Below are 21,662 nucleotides of genomic sequence, written 5' to 3' on the forward strand. Positions count from 1 at the left end.
CCTCTTTCCCAGTCTTCTTTAAGCAGCACCCTTGTTTGTAACCGGACCCCTTTTTGTGGCTAGCACACCTTTCTAAGGCAGATCAGTTTATTCCTAGGCAGCTGTTTTTGTACATGTGAATTGGTTTTGGTCTGATCCAATAATCTTGGTCACCATAAACACATTATTTTTTGAATAGCTGAAACATAAATGGTAAAACAATGACTCATCATGAGTAGCAAGTATAGACCACAAAAGAAATGTAAAGCATGATTACTTGTAAAGAAATGTATTAATGTATAAGTACAAAAAAAACTTTTACAGTAGTTAAGTGCAGACTTGTTTGCTGGTACCAGCAGGGTACTTTAAAATAAACTCAAGTGCCTTAGTTTCCCAAAAGTGTTTTCATACCATAGATACCTGGCTATAGCGAGAGAGCCTTAAATCATGATAAATCCTTTTTATAATGCACTAGAAAAACAGAACGTTTTTTAAAAAGGTACATTCACAACCTAGTAATTTCTTTATATAATTGCTTGAGAAAATAGCACACTATAATCACCCATCAAAACACAAGCATATCCACTAACTGGACATAAAATTAAATGACTTGCTACTGAAGCCCATAATGTATACCTTTGGGCATTGTTTGATTGGAAACAGGTGTCTTATTCAGTGTTGAAGCACACGTGTTGCTTGTCAAAATACTTCATACAGGTCTGCAGGCTTGATCTGTCAAATAGGGCCAGTTTTGTTTTTGCTTTCCGTGAGAAAATTGCAATTATTGATTGTATTACAGCTTGTGATTGCCCTTGATTGCTTGTTTTTTGTAGGTCTGAAGTACTGCTGTTTAGAAAAAGGAAGAGAATGTAATGCTTAAGAATTTGTATAAAAACCGCCATACCTGCCAGCAGCATCTTCATTGTAACTGAAGGCCCTCTGAGGATACAGCCTCTTCAAGAAAGGCAGATTGATGATTATACCGCCTCTTCTAGAAAGGCAGATTGATGATTATATAGTTGTATATGAGTTGTAAGCTCTCCAACAACAATCAGTGCAAGCCTGGATTGCAGGGCAGGACACTGCAGCCTGTTCATTAGAACACATTAGAACACATCCCTCATCAGTAAGGACCTGTGTAAATTGGAATTTCACGGAATTCACGGAAATCGGGGAAATTAGCCCAATACCATGATTTTTTCAATATTCTTAAGAAATAAAAATGAATTATTTAATAATTATTTGTATTTCATACAAAAAAATAAAAATCACATTAACTAAACTGTACAGCTCTGCTGTGTGCTTGCGTGTACTAGCAGCCTACATCCTGAGCAGGATTCATCTGTAAAGATCATAAAACCCAGTGCATAAAGTTGTCCATTTTGAACAAAAAGAAACTCCAATAACCAGAAGTTGGCCTCTATCTTGAAAGTAACATTCATTGTAAGCAACTCAAGCCATAAATCTTCAGGAGAGAGAAAGAGAGAGAGATTATGTCGTGACTATATGCAGTCTAGGTGGGAAATTAAAATACTACACTTTGATGTGCATTTATCACTCTATTTGCTGTTTAAAAAAATAATAAATCTCCTATAATTTATAAAATAGTTCCGTACACATTCCGTGAAATACAATATTTTATCCGTGGCACTGCCTTGAATTAAAAAAAGAAAAATCAGCAATTCACGGGGCCTTCCTCATTAGATGCAATGATAGACCGTCCAGTCTGACTAGAGTGAATGATAGTTTGTATTGAAATCATTTCTGATTTCTGTTTTCAATAGTCTATTTATCATGCATGCTGTTGTATTTTGCTTCTACCATGTTAAAAACATAAACATCATCAATAAATTGTAAAATAAAAAATAAAGAATCCATGTAGAATTTGAAGAGCGATTTACTACTGAACTCCACATAACTTTACCAAACACTGCTTGTTCAATGTTACCCTGCAGCTGCACCTAAACCAAACAATCACACTTAAAGGCTGCTGAGCAAGTAAGATTGGAACATTTCTACCTTGTGATCGTCATGAGCAGCATAAGAATGTCAACCGGAATCTGCGAACACAATAATACTGTCGAGAGGACTGGTCAACCGAGTTAGAATACTTCAGGTACTGGGGTGCTTTTTAGATAAATGATCCAGAAAAAGGGTTAGTGAAATGGGTGCAGTTCATTGGAAACAAATGTTTATTCACACTGCAGCTACAGTATATCCCAGTCCAGTGCTGACAATATGACATTTTACACACTGTCCCACAATGTACCTGTCCATCCTCCAAGGAGGAGAGAGGGTAATCATCTAGATATATCCAGTCTGTCTGGTGGGCCAGTTGTGCAGGTGTTTTAGGAGTGCATGCACATGGTACACTAAAAGGCTTCACATTTGTCATTCCATTGAGCCACTGGATTTACAGTTCTATATGGGTAAGACAGTGTCTGTATTTTCTATTATAATTCGTTTAAAGTCTGAGCATCCTGAAGATTAAAATATTTCGGGGATATTAATTGTTATTTTAATTAGATAATAATGTCATCCACTTTACCATGCTGTAGACAGCTATCATTGCAGGGCAAATTTATTTTGGTTGTCAATATAAAGATGTACCTAAATCCATCAGATCCGATTGATTTCCCTAGAGTAAGTGCTTCCTACGTGCGCACATAAATTGAGGCATATCGTTCAGAAAATAAAACTACATAGTAAATCATTAAAAGAACCACGAGCCATCATTGAAAAGGCTGTGGTTCAGTTTCTATTCCAGTCATGTACTGCACTCAGAGGTTGCACTGGCTAGATTGTATTCCATACCTCTTAACTGCTGTTCATACATAATATTGCTACTCTGACTCCCTGCTGCACGACAGATTACTTACCTTACTGAAGTGTAGGCAGCAGCAGTATGACTGATGGGAAACATTGTGCAGCCAAATACAAATACACTCAGTACATTATGTTTCTATTACATTGCCTGGAAATTAAGACACCTTTTTTTGTTGGCAGGTGTACAGTGCACAGCACAAAAAAGCAGGAGAGAACAGGAGTATATAAAAAGTAAAATACACGCATTTCAACACCAGTACTCTGTAACAACCCCCACATTTGTATTTGTTATCTTTGTAGTTCTACAGGTTGTCCACTGAAACAAGCTGCGAGAGATGCATTCCGCCTCGTCACTCCGTCCAGCGGTATGAGACGACGGAGGAGCCGAAACAAGCTGCGAGAGATGCATTCCGCCTCGGCACTCCGTCCAGCGGTGTGAGACGACGGAGGAGCCGAAACAAGCTGCGAGAGATGCATTCCGCCTCGTCACTCCGTCCAGCGGTGTGAGACGACGGAGGAGCCGAAACAAGCTGCGAGAGATGCATTCCGCCTCGTCACTCTGTCCAGCGGTGTGAGACGACGGAGGAGCCGAAACAAGCTGCGAGAGATGCATTCCGCCTCGTCACTCCGTCCATGTTAATGAAGATGTCATATCGAACATGGCGACGGATCATCATCTGCCATGAAAATGATGGCGCTCACACCAATCCCATGGATGTCTAAATACAGTTAAATACTTGGACTGAATACAATTAGCATCATTCTTCCACATGTTTCAGTTGTTGGTCAGTGCACTGTAGAAAAATGAACATGTGGGTAACAGGACTGTGGATGTTTTCTGATAGCAATGGAAATTTTCCCTCTGACATTAGACAAGCCCATCAACCTCATTGTGCACCCTTGGGACACACTGGAATGTGGTGAATCACTTCTGAAACAAAAAGAAACTAAATAAACCAAGAGGTTGTTTAACAACCTCTACCGCATCATGATTATCCTGGCTAGCTCAGAAATCAGTTAGACCTCTGAGGGTGTATTTCAACAAGGGGACCAGGTCCTGGAAACCAGGGCAGCACAGTGAGAGTCTGAAAATAAGATCTATTAAACAGAGGTGAAACGGGGCACAACCCAGAACAACTGTGGTCATAAATACCCAAGAAGGTAGTTCAAAATCCATCAAAAAGTAATTTCATTGAAACCAAAAAAATAAGTAAGTGATTTACAATGGCTGGAGTAAGACCAAAATTTTACTCGCGTTTTATTTTTATTTTTTTCGACAAGAAACACAATGCAGAGTGTTGTTTTATTATAGAGGTATGTAATTGAAAAAGTGATAAGAGAATTACAAAAGTACATTTTGCACCAATGCTAAATACAGTAGTAAAAAAAAGAAAACCACTACAACAGACACATTTCTTTGTGTGTGGATTTATTTGCATTTTGTAAATCTGATCAAAACAAAAGTATTTCCTACTGTAAATGATTCCCTTCTGCTCTACATGTACTGCATTTATTTTAATTTGTTTTTTTTCATTTGGTTGCTAAACATGGGGTATTAAGCACTTCACAAAAATCACTACAGTTTAGAACTTAATCTGACAACTTTAAAAAATATTATGCAACTGTATCGGCAAGGCAGTTTTTTTAAATAAATGTTTTCTTCTCTACTGTACAGCACATCTTCTGATAGTTCTGGTGTAAGGGAGACACAGTGAATACGTTAAGGTACTTTTTTTTTTTTTGTAAAGGCTCAACAAGGTATACCACAGACAAACAATGAAAAAATGGCTGTACCTGGCGTTGTTGGTAACAGCTCTGGGTTTGTCTTACACATCATACATATCTATTTATATATACTTAGACAAATGGGACATCGTTAAAATTCCTATTCTTATTATTATATATTCTTTTAAAAAGCAGCTTTTCTCACTAAACCTGAAATAAACAAATAAAAAAACTTACTCACATGAACTGGTGAAGTTAGCACTCCTTACACACACACACATTTTGGCAGACAGAACATCGAGTAGTCCATGTCCATAAACAGATTTTGTACACTGCATCCTGCTACATTCATCGCTCCAGATTTTTTTTAAAAGATTGGTCAACACCATATTATGCTTTAGGATTCAAAAAAAAAAAACACATTCTGGGCAACTGTCTTATTTTTATAACATTTTCTTATAAATTTAGTTTGTCCAATTATTATTTCCCCCCCGATTTTCTCCCAATTTGGAGGCCCAATTTCTTTTCCCATCACCGCAGCAATTCATCACATGGCTCAGGAGACCCGAAGGTTCAGTGGGCGTCCTCCGATCCCATGACCAAGCCAGCTTCCTTTTTCACCCAGGAACTCGAGAGCGGATGTCAGCGAGCTATCGACCTCTGGAGGACAAAGGCCAGCCCTGCAGGTGTCCGCCTTTGAGCTCACAGGGCATAGTACGATGACGAGAAACAGTCTATGACTCACCCTGCGCACCATGCTGCTGTGCCTCTACCAGGTGAGCCACTCGGGGACCCCTGTTGGAAGTGTTTAAGTGCATTTTCAGCTTTTATTGTTAAGTTTTCCTGATCAGCTCCAGTAATAAAGCTGGTCCTTAATGGTCCCCATCCGCCGGCTCATCATCTCCAGTGATTTTTTCAGGAATGGCTCCTAGACTGCGCCTTGGCTTGGATGACTCTGCAGAGCCGATGCTAATCTTACTCAGGTCACAGGTCAGGGCGGCATAGTGGATCTGCTTCAGGTTTTCCAGGACCTCGTTTTTAGCATGTTTAAGTAGATCTGCCTGCCCCTGCAGAGGAAAAAAAAACATTAAGAAATGTTTAAAAATAACTGCTGGTTGACAAACTGGCTTCTTTGATAAGTGCAGCCGTTAGGTAGTTGGTTGATCCTCCAAAGTCTAACACAAGGCTCTATGTGTAAAATGTTGTTCTGAAACAGCTGAAAAGTGAAAAATAATAATAAAAAAGAACTGTCAGAAAACACTTTCTCAGGATCATTGATTGGTACTGAAAAATGGAATGGGCAGGAAATGTCATCATGCAATTAACACGTTTTTAACAGGTTCCTTTCAGTTTTAAGCGATGCCCGTCAGCTTACAGCATGTTATAGGGTGAATTTGGAAATACAGCTATTCAGAGAAACTTAAAAGGGTTTGCCTACATGGATTACTATTTACCAGACTTAATAACTACTTCAGAAGGAAATTCCTGTTTCTGCAATCAGGACAGCTTCTAAACAAAACTCACAAAAGTTGATTAATGTGCTTTTATTGCACACAGTCAAAAGAGGCTATTTAACACATTTCATCACCTTTAGTAGTAATAGTTTAATAGTAGAAAGTGGCTGAAAAAAATCCTAGTATCTATTAATCACGGCACTCTAATGATCCAAGCAGGAACTGCAATAGAAATAATATATAGAATAAATACCATGTCACATTAAATGGTAAGAAATTCAATATTTAGAAAAAAAATGTTCCTATGAAGTAACCATTTAATAAATCGAAACACTGAGATATGTAATGTTTTCATGAGTGAAGGGCCTGGTTTGCAGATTGGGCACTGACAGCATAGAGATGGAGCGAGATGGAAAGTATAAAACAAAGAGAGAAGGTGCAGTTTCTTAGGCAGAAAAGGGACTAGATTTGCAGCAGTAATCAGCAATAAAATAGAATCTCAGAATTTGAGATTATTGAATTGCTACTGTGTAAATGATTCCACTCTGAATATCACCATGAGTCTCTGCATTCACATTCAATATGATATTAGATCAAACATTGCCAAAGTGAAAATAAAAACCCTAGAGCTTCCCCTTAGCTTGGATGTTGGAAATTACTCATAATATTTCCATACCGTCCCAGTTTAAGGACTTGGTGACCTTAAGTTTAGAGTACATGTAGCCTATAAAGTTACCAGACTGTAATGCTTTGTAATTGGTTTCAGGCTGACAAAACTGTAATACACATAATGGTATTTATTATTTGTAAGAAAATAGCATTAACCAGGCAAATTATTATTCAAATGCAGCATCGATGCGCAGTTAGTTACAAAACTGCCTCTGCTCCGTCTCTCTCTCTCTTTGGCAGCTTGGCATCACCTCAGCTCCTTCTCTGTGTACTGGGTTACCAGATTGGGGGGCTTCAGCTAAAAATGGGGGATTTTATGTCCTCTGTAGTGAGCTCCTTAGAACTTTCCATGGTGTTCTCATGATCTTTTAAAAATATGAACCCTGCCTTCTGACAGTGATGGTCTACTACCATAGCCAATAGTACATGCCTTCTACCATAAGTCCCGCCTTCTACTTGACTCCTCCCCCATGCACACACGCACACTCCTCCACTGCATTGAATATAGTAGAGAGGTAACATGTAGATTTTGAATGGCTCTTGATTTACAGAAAATATTTTCAGAGAAATTCTGTACTACGTTATGTAGCCTTATATTATTATTATTATTATTATTATTATTATTATTATTATTATTATTATTATTATTATTATTATTATTATTAATAATTAATTGTGGTAGAGAAGCATTGGGATTTAAAAGAAAATCCAAACTAAAACTTTATTTTTTTAAAAATTAAACATACAGCAGTTGCTTCATTTAAGGCCCTATGTCTTGTTCTAGTAGTTTACCTGCACTATCTATTATTATTGGTATCCTATCGGTATCGGCCGATATGGGTAGATAACCATCGGCTATCAGGATCGGTCAAGAAAATCTTATCAGTGCACCCCTACAGATTTGTTGTTTTACTGTTTCTTAAATATGAATCTTCAGCATTCTACATATTTAGCAGGTCCTTCTAAAGGTACTAATACCTAGAATTGTTTGAAACAGATAGAATGATGGTACCTTCTACTAGGGTAGCAGTGTGGAGTAGTGGTTAGGGCTCTGGACTCTTGACTGGAGGGTTGTGGGTTCAATCCCAGGTGGGGATAATATATTTGTTTCAATGGCAGCACTAAGTTACAGAACTCCCTAATAGATAAGAAAATAACGGTTGCAAATTAGTGACCTCTCAGTCAGCAGGATTGGTGGGAAAGAAATGCAGGCCTCCGGTGTTATCAGGGTGTTTTGTAATGCCAAGATGATTTCCCAGTTAACCATTGCTCAAAGAAATAAAATCAACCACTTGTACAGCTTATAAAAAAGGAAACACTCAAACTTACTGTAAAATTACAGCAACATTAAAAATGTTAGGCATGCAGTTTTTATTCATTCATATGTAAATCATCTTGATAAAACACACCTTATCAGCTGATGCTTAAACCCACACAACTTAGGTGGAAAGTCATACATTCAGAATGTGCATATAACTACATAGTGAAGAAACACAGTGAAAGAGTTTGCCCTTGTAAGTGCAGCTGGGTGAACACCCTGCTGTGCACGGGTGTGTTGGGGGGTTGGGTGTGTTGGGTGTGTTGGGTGTGTTGGGTGTGTTGGGTGGGTTGGGGGGGTGATATTAGGTTGGCAGGGAGGGGGTTGCATTTCTCCCTGTCAAAACACGTGAGAATGCAGCTGGGGCTGACAATTGAATAAATGATTAATTAGGCTCCAGCCACAGGTGTATAAAATAAGTGTTCATGGGTGTTAGGGGGTGTTCATGGTGACAGAGGTGGAAGTGCGTGTTTGTGTTCCGTGCTGGCCTGTCTAATGTTTACATGCGTGAGTTTCTGTAAACCTTTTTGTTTTGGCCCTTGTGTCGTTTATTTTGTTAATGTGTGTTTTACTGTCTTATTTGTAAATAAACTGTGCATTAGCACATTTAAACTTGCAGCTTTCTGTGTCTCTCTCCCTGGCAATACCACCTGGGCTGTGACGCTACCAAGCCACGGTAAGTTAAAAAATATTAATGATCATGGCATGGCAAAGGTCACATCCATTCGCTTCCACTAAAACGGCAACTACTACTACAACAACAACGTAAAAGAAAATGTGGAGCAGATAATGAATTTCTTGCAGATTCCTTTTTCCATGTATTGTGTATTTCAGGTTTGAATGGATCTGGAAGAATCTGACTTCTTGTTACTACTCCCTCAAAACACACTCTTAACAGCTACTTTGTATTTAGGACACTGTCACAGCCATTGTATGCCTAAGGTCTGTTTCCAATGATCAGTGCACAATAACTGCCTTATTGTTTAACAGGAAGCCAAGCCTGTTATGTGAGCCCATACAAAATAATACCTACTGTACAAATCTATTGAACATTACTAGCAATTAACATAAGCTGTTTGTCAGTATGTAAAAAAGATCCAGAGAAATTAATTTGCATTTGCCATCTGTTGCCCTTGTAGCTATTAAAAATGACCAAATTCCAAAAACCAATAGCTATTTATATAAGTTGTTGTTGGTTTTGTTATTTGGTATTTTTCAAAAATCGCCATTAGGCTAAAAGCAGCATTTAAATGTGATTCTTGGTTTAGTCACTGGGCTGCACTGTGTGCTAGACACAAATATTTTACAATTAAACAACTAGGTGGCACGGTATGTTATGAAATCTGGTCAATCTCAAGAAAGGGTAACAGAAAAGTAAAACCATACTGAAGCGGTGGTAATTATAGTAAGAAAAACAGCCCCTATTTTCATATCAGTTACAATTATATTTTCAAAAAGGCATCTCACGGACGAATCACAAACATTTAGACTTACTGGAGGTAAAAGAACCTTGGAGTAAAACATCTAAAAAATACAATTATATTAAATAGCAGGCCAAGATTCTTCACCTTAATATGTTTCTTCAGCTCTTTCGCTGCATTTCATTTTCATGGCTTTGTCTTATGTGGGTGCAAGGCTTTGAAAATCAATATGTTGTGTCCCCCCCCTCCTCAGAACAAATACCAGAAACTAATTGAATACATCAGATATGTGGCAATGTTGCCTCGCTCATGTCTTTAATTAAGCCAGAGATGTTCTTTTGTTTAAGCTCATACCATCATCAGTATTTTGTTCAATACATGTACAGTACATTCCTATTGCTCTCCCTTGGGAACCTGAAATATAATCCAGACAAACATTGTTTGAAATGCATAAACACTAGATTGCAAGATCATGAGAATGGTATTTCGGGAAAAGAAAATCCTTAAATGAACTTTTGCACCAGAACCCTCATGAACTTACAGCAAAACAAATAGAAACAAAAGTAAAACCAACTGTAGATGCACCTTGTTGGAGAGTATCTATCAGGAACAAAAAGTTCTCTTTAATAGCACCACAGAATTCAAGTACTGTTTTGTTTTTGTTTTTTTTATTTACATTTTTTTCAAAAGCACCCAGGCACTTGTACTTTAAAAATAGACCCCAATTGTATTTTCTCTCAACTGAGCCCAGGGTCCCGCAGCTAAAAATAACTGCCTCTGCCTCTACATCTGCTACACCAACAGAAGGGGCATTCAGAACAGAAAATAGGAGGCATTTTTTTACACATAGAATTGTGAGGGTCTGGAACCAACTCCCCAGTAATGTTGTTGAAGCTGACACCCTGGGAACCTTCAAGAAGCTGCTTGATGAGATTCTGGGATCAATAAGCTACTAACAACCAAACGAGCAAGATGGGCTGAATGGCCTCCTCTCGTTTGTGAACTTTCTTATGTTCTTATGTTCTTAAGAAATATCGTAAACTGAGTGAAAAAACGAATAAACACTTGAGAAACTCTGTAAAAGAGCTAAAGCACCCGATCAAGCAGAGATCTACTGGTGATGCGTATTTGACAGGGAAATAACATTATGCTTACTTCTTATACATTCAATTAAGTCATGCTAGAAGAGATTTCTATTCTGGTCGATTGGATACCAAAGCTCATTCTGAAAGCAGACACAACCAAACAAAACAAGAATCTCCAAGGCAATAGAAATTCATCTTGACCTTTTTAATAAGGATGAACTACTAGAGAAACAGGATGACACAGAACAGCTGGCACTCACATCTTTGATGCATCATTCAAATACCATAGGAGCATCTGTTGTGTTCTTATACACTTACAATAACCCCAAAATGCTAAGCCAAACTTACTTATTAGAACCAGGGTGCGATTTGTCAAATTTCCAGGGGGGGGGGGGGGGGGGGGGGAATAGTCAAACAACATCATCATGGCAAGCCTTGATACATCTGTAGTACACAATTTAAACAGTGAAAAGAATCACAACGTTATTTATTTATAGTTATTATTATTTTTATTGTTACAGCATCAAAAGGCAGTAACATGGGGTCTCAGATCACGCATTTCCAAACAATGCAAGCAGATTACTGAACCACTGGCATTAGCCCTTAGCCAAGCGCGATTTGCCTTCCATTTCTCAAAGCGAGCCTGCCCTACACTGCCTGCTCTTCCAAGCCTCTCTTCATTTCTTTTTTCTTTAGTATAGTATGCACTTCCAATGATAATAAAAAATAACGGTTTGAAACACAGCAACTCAATGACGTTGACATAGTTGATTTTCATTGGTTAATTTGCCTTGCTACGGTGCGTACAGCACTACTGTTGATGGCAATGACGGGTGAGTGGAATCCGAGCCTGATCCACTTTACACAGCCGAGGCTCATGATCCGGCTCCAGTGAAACTAAACTCCATTTTCATGTTAATACAATGTGCTACTGATCTTATGGTCTGAAGTGCTAAGACAGAGATTTTTTTGAAGTCAGTTTGCCCAAAAATGAGGCAGCATACATTTATAATTTTAAATATCAGATGTTTAAAATTTCCCTAAGAAAGTCACTGTAAATTCAAAATCTTTTATTAGGGGGGAAAAAATGTATCCCCCCCCCCCCCACGTGGGATGACAACTGAAAGTGCAGTCCCCCCCCCCGTCCCCCCCCCCCCCAAATCAAATCGCACCCTGATTAGAACCACATTAAACTGGCTGGAGTGGCTCTTACATAGTTCTCAATAGCGTGGTGCTGTATCTGCTTGGTTCAGCAAACCTAACCGCCTGCTTCAAATTGGGATTCTAGTAATCAAATTGCCTTGTGCAGCATATTTAACTATACACAAGACAAGGGAGGGACCCTTTAGGTTTGGTCTTTACATTAAGGTATGTGCATGCCTTGCCGAATTCAGATAAACATTATTTTCAATACTCAATTCTATGGTCTCATGAAGAACAATGAAATGAGAGCAGCTCCCTTTGAAGGAACCTTTCACAAATGAGACTCCTCTTAAACTAAAGATAGCAATTTAGTGAGATTGTGCTTAGGACAAAAGAGATGAATAGGACATACAGTTGAACAACATTTCCATTATAAAGCAGGGCAGCAGTGATTGTAAGTCTCTGAAAGTCAATTTGACTTTCTGAATGATGTATTCTCCCCTACAGTAAAAAAAAAAAAATAATAACTTACAGAACTAAATAAACAATTGACACTTTTTGACACTGTAAACTCTCTGAGGGGCAATACTCTAAAACCATTCAGATTAACCCTTCAAAATCCCACTTTACAGGAAAAATACCAGGCTTAACATTACAATGTAGCAAACTTCATGAAGCACTGTACCATAACCTTTACCACTGAGGCCCGAGTAACAGTTTGTCTCTCTACTCAGAATCTCTAATAGAGTGCTACACCCATCAACATTACAATGGATCGCGGCCATTTTGAAAAGAGCTTTGAAACAGACTTTCAAGTTATAAGTGTAAAAAGTTGTCAGGGTGTGAACAAATGAAAAGAAAAATGACAGGTACGTTATTTAAACAGTTGTAGCGACACGTGGGGGCGTGTAACACTATATTTTTCAGAACCCCACTACTTTAACAGTTACTTTTGTTTTGTAGTCACTCTGGTTTTAAAGATCTTCACCCTGAAATGCCCAGTAAATGAGTAACATAGCAAGTTAAAGAAGTGCTGTATTTTGTGTAGCTCATAATATAGAATACCTCATTAAAGTACTTTATATGTACTGTGTTCAAGCTCATTACATATTATTTGCATAAACCCCTGTGGCATGGGGAGGGGTGCATCCATTCTGTACAAGACTTTTACAATAACAAGCATGATTTTTAATTCAATTAAATGCTTAGCAATAAATGTGACATCAGCCCAGGTCAGCCACTACAATCAAGAAATGATATAAATGGCAATCCTAACTTGTTGCATCCTATTTCATATTGTATTTTAGTACTATATATATATATATATATATATATATATATATATATAGAGCACAAATAAGACCGTACCTTCAGAATAGTGATGTTCCAGGTAAAACTCTCCACAGCCTTTTGTAGTTTCCTTCCTTTCAGACCCTCTTTCGCTGCTACAAGTTGCAGATTCTCATGGAATTCCATGGCTGAAAACAACAAGAGTCTTTTTAACCTTGCACAATTACAACCTGTTCTCTTGTTTGTGATGGTTGTTTATCCAGTCCCACGGTGTCTCACGCAGGATAACATAATTTGGAATTCCAATGAAAGTTATTTTTTCTTAGTTTATGCCAAATTGGCTAAAAAGATTACATTGAAATCTGACTCATTTGATTAAAGTTACTGGCTACTGTGGAAAACAAGGTTGCTATGGTTACTGATTGATTTCAAGCCCCGGACCTCCTCATCCGTCAGTACATTTGCAAGCAGATTCTTGTTTCACTGAATACTCATTTTCTAAATTGCTTTTTTATATTCACCTTGTCATAGCTTTTTGTATTTTTGGGTATTATACTTTCATTATCGGTCTTTATTTTAAGTGTGATTTGATCAGTTAGAGTTCAGTTGATAACTTCAGTGCCTATGAGGTTCTGCTGTAATACACAGCCCTGCAAGGTTTACCTAGCCTGCTTCTAGTTTAAAGTGAATGTTCTGATTTTGCCACCTCTCACAATGGGAACCAAAGTTAACAGCTCCAGCTGGAGAAGACAGGTGCTGTCAAACCTCTCAAATCCTGAGCCTCAGCATGCCTCAATGCTGCAGAGTCAATACGTTACCGTACACACGTAGGATTAGTAATGGTGAACCAAATTTAACAGTGGCTATCAAAAGCAACTTATAATGACGGAAAGGGATTTTATCTCCATTTCCTGTTTTAAAATGAAAAAGGAAATGAAAACAGTGTTTGTGCAATAAACGAGATTTCAGCAGCTCCCACTGTTCTAAGAAGCAATACTGCAGGCTGACATTCAACAAGGACCTTGTGATATCCTTACTTTAAGAATAGCTCTGCATGGCAGAATCCTTCTTTTAATTAATAGCATGATAATTAACAAAATACTATATACACACATTACATTAAGTATACATCTAGGGCAGCAGTGTGGAGTAGTGGTTAGGGCTCTGGACTCTTGACCGGAGGGTTGTGGGTTCAATCCCCAGTGGGGAACACTGCTGTTGTACCCTTGAGCAAGGTACTTTACCTAGATTGCTCCAGTAAAAACCCAACTGTATAAATGGGTAATTGTATGTAAAATAATGTGATATCTGTATAATGTGAAATAATGTATAATGTGATATCTTGTAACAATTGTAAGTCGCCCTGGATAAGGGCGTCTGCTAAGAAATAAATAATAATAATAATAGAGACTGACTGGTACAAACCCCCTAGATATTTGATCTGCCCTGAACCAAGAAGGCATTTGAAGCACAAAAATCTACACATTATTTAAAATCCAGCTGTGTTTCTCTTGGCTGGCTTTGATAACATTCTCATTGGTGTCTTCCTTGTTCTATTTAAGAGGCAGTTTTATATTTTTGAGTTTTTTTTTTTTGTTTTTTTTTATGTGCTCAAGATTTAGTTTTTATTTAAATGCAGCAATTGAGGGCTTGAAAGCAACAGGTTTAGGTGAAACAAGGTTTTGAGCAGATACTCAAAACAGGGAGCTGTATGTGTGCTTGAGAAAGCACAGTAAATCATACAGTCCTGTATGTAATCACACTAAACAAACGGACAAAGGTAAAAATAAATACATAAACCTTAGATAAATATGGTTTGCACAGCAATGAAAAGTAGGTGGTGACGTCACGTCACTGTGTTGACAGAATGCACATGGTGCCTTATCAGTCCAAACAGCTCACTGCCAGGGATGAACACATATTTCTGGAATGTTTTCACCGGAGACAATACAAATAATATGCCGTCATCAGTGTCTCAATTAAGTCTCAAGTGTGCTGGCCTCATGCACTTGAATGTAATAAGGTCAAGTCTCAACAAAAAAGGACCATAAATTGCAATGTGAATTTCAAAATATTTCTGTGCTTCAATTGTTCTGCCACTTGGGGAAGGAAGCCATATTGAGTTATCCCACACCAGTTAAGTAGATGCAGTACTGACATCTAGCAGCAGGGGGAGGTACTGCAGATGTTGCTATTATGCACAGACAATTGTTGAGATAATTTAAATCGCTTTTGTTATTTTCTTGTATTGGTTTATTATTTCTAACTTTAATCACAATGAACATGTAACCAAACATAATTGATATTGAATAGTAATTTTTTTTCAATATAACGCCATAAAATATAAAGCCTGTATTGTGCTTGGCTGCAGAATGTTGGTACCCATTTTCAGTAAGGGAGTTACATTTCAGTGGCTTTACATGTTTGACCTCAAATGTTTTGGATCAGTTATTGCCCCAACAAAGATGTTATTGACAAATCTTATGGCACTGCAGCCTCAGAAAGGTGTAAAGGACTTAATTGCCCTTTGCCTTATGGTTGTTGATGTCATTATAGCCTATGCTTTGGACCCTAAAGTCTTCAATATCTATAGGCTAATCTCCAACCTACCATTCTTAGATAAGGTTCTAGAGAAAGTTGTTGCACCTCAATTACAAAAATTAGTTGGTATATTCGAGAAGTTTTCCGTGTTCAATCTGGTTTCCGTGCTGCACATAGCACCGAGACGGCCCTTGTCAGAGTTGTGAATGATCTGCTGACAAACTCTTACTCAGGCTTTCCATCAGTATTATTTATTTTTTATCTAAGTGCTGCCTTTGATACTTAATCGTCTTGAAAGCACAGTAGGACTGTCTGGCCTTGTCCTATCCTGGTTCAAATCTTATATCAAATTTTCTAAACTTTTATAAAATGTCTTTCTTATCTTAGTGGATTTTAATGAGAATGAGAGAGAGAGAGAGAGAGAGAGAGAGAGAGAGAGAGAGAGAGAGAGAGAGAGAGAGAGAGAGAGAGAGAGAGAGAGATCCTTAATGCATAACACATTTCATTTTTCTCTAGTTTGGTTTTAAGCCTTTTTTCATGTCACAAACCGCTCTCTGAACACTGCAAATGTGGCAGTGTATTTGAGAGCTTGTTATTACAAAAGGAGCTGTTTAACATGGTAACAAACCTTCAGGCCCAGTTATTTACCAGCTGCAACAAGTGCTTGCTAAATATTGTTGTTTACCGTATTGCCATGATTTCACTGGTTGCCTACGAGGGCTTGAGAGGAGGCGAAATTGGGAGTGAGATATTAAGAATGAGACAAGATGAGAGGATTTCTCCTGTTGCTTAGGAGGCTTGAGAGGGGCAAGAGGTTTGAGAGTTTAAGAGTGAGACGAGTTTGAGAGGGATGGCGAGATTGGGGATGGAGTTTGGGAATGGTGCTTAGTAACACTGAGGTTAGATACTGATAGCAGGACGAGATAGGGGACGAAGAGTTTTCCCTTCTCGTCGGGTCAGGCAGCATCCTCTGGCTGCTGGGCGACGTAGAGAGGGAGACACTAGAAGAGCAAAGGATTAGATATAAACACTTTCCGCCGGGTCAGGCAGCATCCTCTGACTGCTGGGTGACATAAAAGTGAGAGAGAGAGAGCAAAGTTCAGACACATAACATACAACAAATCTGACTCTCGCTCCCGACGGGTCAGGCAGCATCCTCTGGCTGCTGGGCGTTTAGTGGAGCAAGAGACAGGAAGGGGACGAACAGGACAAAAGGACAGATCCTTCGCAACTCAGTGCAGCATCCTCAGGCAGCTAAGATGGTAGCGTGGAGAGCTTAGGAAAAGTGTCTGGGATCCGTTCAGGAGAGACGAAAACAGAGAAACCCCCCCCCACCCCTCGGTCGGGGCCCGCTTGGCAGGTGGAGGCACGGCCTACTGCATGAGGGGGTTGAAATGGTCCTGGACCTGAAATGGAAGACAGGAGATGGGACAGCAAGGTTGAGGCCTGGAAGGCTTAGCGCATAAGGAGCAGAAGAATAGGATGTGGCCGGGGGTCCCCTCAGGCCGGCGAGGAACAGCCGGGCGGCAGTGGTTGAGACGAGAGGCCGACCCGGACAGCAGGGGGAGTGAGACTCACTTCCCCCCCAAAAGAGGACCCCAGGCTCCCCGCAAGAACCGCACCGTGGGATAGAAAAGAGATCGCAGAGCCACACACATAGACAAAAGCTAGAAAAAAAGAGAAAAGACAAGAGATGTTAGTAGACAACCTATGCCTATAAATCGTCCGCACTGTGGAGAGGAACCCCCCCCCCCCCTGCAGGGAGGAAACCTCTGGTGGGCCTGGCGGAGAGGGCACCCCCCACTCCAGGCAAGCTAAAGAGTGCTTGGTGAGCTGTGGCGATGTCTGCAGAGGATGATCTAATATAAAGTTCAACAGCTAAAGAGATCCGGCGCCCCATAGACTTAATCAAGTGTTGATTGATTCCTGCCCTGGCCGCGGAGGCAGCTGCTCCGATCCGGAATGAATGGGGGGAGAAACAGTTTGAAGCCCGATCCGTGACAAGAGGGTGCATAAACGGGATGAGAACCAGTGTCTCGTAAGTATAGATCTGGAGCTGTCGATGAAGAGGGGATCCGACGGAAGACACGGAATCCTTGGCTTAATTGGACCGTTTTTTGAAGATCTGATGTGGAGGATAAAGTGGTTTCCGGGGATTTGAGAGAGATTGGAACGCTTGAGGCCTAGAGCTGGGAAGCTGGAAGTTGATGGAGTTGAGAATTCTGCACAGCGGAGAAATCCAAAGGCGGCGGTCAGGCACAGGGTTTCCATGACAATGTCGTTGAATAGGTTGAAGCATCCTTGCTGGACAGCAGTGATGAGACAAAGGAGAAGGTCTGTAGAGATTGGTTAACTTGATGGAGAGGAGGGGAGCAGGCTTTTCTCCATGCCTCTGAGCGTTCTCTCTAGAGATCCGCCATCTCTAGAACGGTGGAGAGGAGACAGATTGAAGGTGAAATTGATACTGAATGCCCGCTAGGTAGCATCTAAATAGAGGAGGGGGCTAAACGTAGAGACAGCCTGAGGTGAGTGATGAAGGCGAGGAGGTGCTGTAGGTTGAAAGAAGTATGAGAGATCTGTTTTTGCTCGCAAAAGTGAGTAAATGAAGACCAGGCAGTCGAGTAGGAGGAACGGGTAGATGGGGCGAGAGCGTTCTCCATGAATCCACGTGCTGATTGACGGAGGACGGAGAGAGAGTTATTCAGTTAAATATTGTTTTGCTGAAGGGTGGTACGAGATGAGGGTTGGGGTCTGCTCCTGGGACCAGGTTGCGGAACTTCTGGATCTTGATGTAACTGTCTGTTTTTGAAGTCCTGATGAATAGGAGGAAGTTATTTCCGAGGACTTGAGTGAGGTCAAAAGTGCTGCAGGCTGATGGCTAGGAAACTGGAGATTCCGATGAAGTTGGTTTTCTTGATGGAGAGGAGGATGCGAGACTCTCAGATGGACCTCCGGGATTAAAAGGAGCGGGGGGGGGGGGGGGGGAAGGGAGAAGGAACTGATGCTGGATACCTGAGAGATAATTTCTGATGGAGGAAGGGGCCAGGTTAAGGGATAGCCTGAGGTCTGTGATAAAGGCAAGGAGGTGCTGAAGGTTATAGGTGGTGAGAGAGATACGAATCTGGGCACAGAATGTGGTGAAGGAAGACTAGGCAGTAGAATAAGAAGAGCGAGTGGAAGGGGCAAAGGCAGTTCTCCCTGAAGCTGCAGGCTGACTGGGGGAGGCTGGAGAGTGTGGAGTTTAGTGGAACACCAGCTGATTGAAAGGAGGAACTTGCCGCGGGTTGGGGTCTGCTTCTGGGACCGGGCTGTGAAACTTGTGGACCATCAACAACCTCCACCATGTTTAACACTGGGCATGGTTAACTTTTTTTTTTTTTTTTTTACTGCAAGGTGTAGTATTCTGTAGTAAAATTACTACAGCTGGCCAAAGTCCAGTATCTGGGTGCACGGAATGGTTCACAAGACCTCATGGTTGAAATGGCTTAATGCTCCAAGCATATCCATTGTATTCCCCTTGATGTCCTGGTAACTCTTGCTTTTTTTCTTTTTTTTTTTAAAACCGGTAAATCACTGGTGTTGTCACGATAAATTCACAGGGTGCACTCTGTTCCTTCAGGAGTCCTGCAGAGGAAGTGCTTCACAAGAGCAGTTAGACATAGTACTTCCATGGTCAGGTCATTGAATAGCTTTTTCTGAGGGTAGAGATTAAAGAGTGAAGGATGTCTATTGAAATAGGGAGCCAGGAGGGAGCAGCAGGGGGGGGGGGGGGGGGGGGGGGCTCTTGAGGATCTCTCTGAGTGTCAGCAAACTGATGGGATGGATAGGAGTGTTGGAGAAGGGACGGAGATGAGGCGGCAGAAATACTGAATTCCGGAGATGTAGGCTTTAACGGTAGTGGCTAAGTGAAGAGAATCTCTTGCATGGGCGATGGAAGCTAGAATCCGTTGCTCATTAAATCAGAATGGGATGTATTTTGTTTTGAGTGCAGAAAGTTGTAAATGTTTTCCATCCAGTGGTAAATGAAGATTTGATCGCTGGGGCTAAGAGTGTGGTCATGTAGTGATGAGCAGATTGCAGAAGGCTGGAGAGTGTTGTATTTAGTTGAACAGTAGAGAATTCTGCACAGCGGAGTTTGATGAGGGCTGAGGTGGCAGCTGGACCTGAACAAATATATGAAATCGACTACCGAGTTGTTTCTAAAAACGAAGGCAGAGAGATGAGATGCCGACCGTCCTGTGTTAGTTAATACGGGATTGATCAGCGGTTTGCTACCATCATGCATGTTTGGAATGGAAAAGGTAAACTCATAAATTAGAGATTTGGGTTTCACAACTCCAGTCATTCTCCAAATAGTGGAACTCCTTAATTCATAAATCGATTTCCAGTCTCGTACCATGTATTAAAGCTTGTAGTATCTGAGAGGATGAGCGGACATATGACTAAATTGCTGAGGAAGTCAAGCTCTCTGTGTATATATATATTTTTGATCCAGGTATTGGAGGAAAGCTGGAGCGTTGGAAGCTCTAGAGGAGAGCAGTTGCAGATTTAAACAGTAAACTAAAGCCACTTTTGTATGCTGCAATAGTGAGCAGATCTGAAGAGGCAGCCGAGATTTGCTGTAATGAGGAGATATTAACAGTAGAGGCAAGATCTGCTGAACGGGCAGAGATCTGAGGGAGTAGACGATGGAATGCTGTCAGTAGTGTGCAGTTGCTTGCTGTAGAGAGCGGAGCTGCTGAATGCGGTGGAAATTGGTATTTGAGAGTTAAGGCGTTTTTAGATGATGTCGGCGATGGGGCTGCCTTTGGGCAGAGATGAAGAATGCATAGATCTGAGGCCACTGCAGAACCTGAGAGGATGGGAATGCGTTGCTCGGAGGCTGCTGCAAAACCTATTGATTTGATCAGGAGCAGTCTAAGAGTGTATTGTCTATTGCAGGGTAGGATGACGCTTGACTGAAATGTTGATAGTCGTAGCACATAGTTTCCGTATGTGACTGGTAGCTCAAATCGAAGGAAATGGACTGAAAGTTATATTACGTGCCTTGATGAAGTTGGGGGCAAATGAAGTGCAAATCCGGGAACAAGAAGGTTGAAGGAATGGCCTGATGCAGGGAAGCTGGAAATTAATGTGACGGTGGATTCTTAACATCTCAGAAAACTGATAAGCATGGCTTCATGACGAGGTCCTCAAGAGGAGGGGTTTGGATTTGAAAAATTCAAGTTAATATAATGTAGCAAAAGAGGTTGAGGCAGGAGGGTACTGAGAATCCCTTGGAATGACAACGAACTGCAGGAATTGATAGAAAGTTTGGAGTGTGCGAGATTCGCAGCAATAGCAAATCAGCTTAAATTATGTAGATTGTGGTGATATGCTGCCACCTAGAGGTTGTGCTTGGAATGGAAACTATTGGCTTCAGTGAAGCAGGGTAGCATATATTTGGTTAATGCGATTAAAATCCTTGTCTGTGTATAAAACATTTGCTTTAGAACAGATGATATAAGTACGTTAACGTAGGTATAGAAGAGGAGCCTGCAGTATTTAGATGTCACAATTCGGTGAGTTGAAGCTCTCATGTTGCAAAAGCGCAGCAGCAGGAACCAGACGATTGTAGTAGTGAGGCACAGGCTCGCATTGCCTGTTAAAGCTGCCTGGTTGCCATGGCAACTTACCACTCCCAGTAGTCACTTGGTGAGGCATTGCCGTGGTAACCAAGGCCTGTGAGGCGCCGGTGGGAAAGAGTTGCAGTACAGCAGTGATGATGGAACAGTCTTTCTGATGAAAACGCAGATAAGTTGAGAATGTCACTGTGCTTTGAACGGCGCAGACTGAGCAGGTAGGAAAATAGCTGATACTATCTTGCGAGCGCTGAGCAGAGAAATGGCCTGCAGTGAAAGGCGCGAACAACAAAAAGACAAGGAAGCGGGAATAGTGCTGGGTTAAAGTAGAAAAAGAGAGAGATAGACAGGAGGGGCAGCCAATAACATACGTGGAGCAGCGCTGGCCATGCCCTAATTGACGAGGCGAGCGCTGCATTGTGTGATTGGCTGGAAATACTAAATGAGGCTGAACTGGGATCAGCTTCCACCCGGAAGAGATCAGCGGACGCTACCGGGCAGGACGCCACGGAGGGAAGGTAAGACTAGCTAAAGAAAAGGATATAGGATAAGAAAAAAAAAGCAGCGCAAAGCCGGAGAGACCCCTCTAT

General features: G+C 40.7%; 1 protein-coding gene across 3 annotated transcripts in view; it reads right to left on the reverse strand.

Annotated features, from left to right (window-relative positions):
* Nucleotides 1–4,524: 4,524 nt before the first annotated feature.
* LOC117400330 (inactive phospholipase C-like protein 2) overlaps nucleotides 4,525–21,662 on the reverse strand; it is a 92,459-nt gene continuing 75,321 nt past the window's right edge. For all 3 annotated transcript variants that reach the window (XM_034000143.3, XM_034920608.2, XM_059021585.1), the window contains exons 5-6: nucleotides 12,989–13,098; nucleotides 4,525–5,597 (exon numbers count right to left, since the gene is read on the reverse strand). In XM_034000143.3, coding sequence (XP_033856034.3) covers nucleotides 5,403–5,597; nucleotides 12,989–13,098 — 305 coding nt within the window. In that variant the 3' untranslated portion in view covers nucleotides 4,525–5,402. The remainder of the gene's footprint in view (nucleotides 5,598–12,988; nucleotides 13,099–21,662) is intronic.

The sequence above is a fragment of the Acipenser ruthenus genome, chromosome 4 (assembly GCF_902713425.1).
Source record: "Acipenser ruthenus chromosome 4, fAciRut3.2 maternal haplotype, whole genome shotgun sequence".
NCBI classification, from domain to species: Eukaryota; Metazoa; Chordata; class Actinopteri; order Acipenseriformes; family Acipenseridae; genus Acipenser; species Acipenser ruthenus.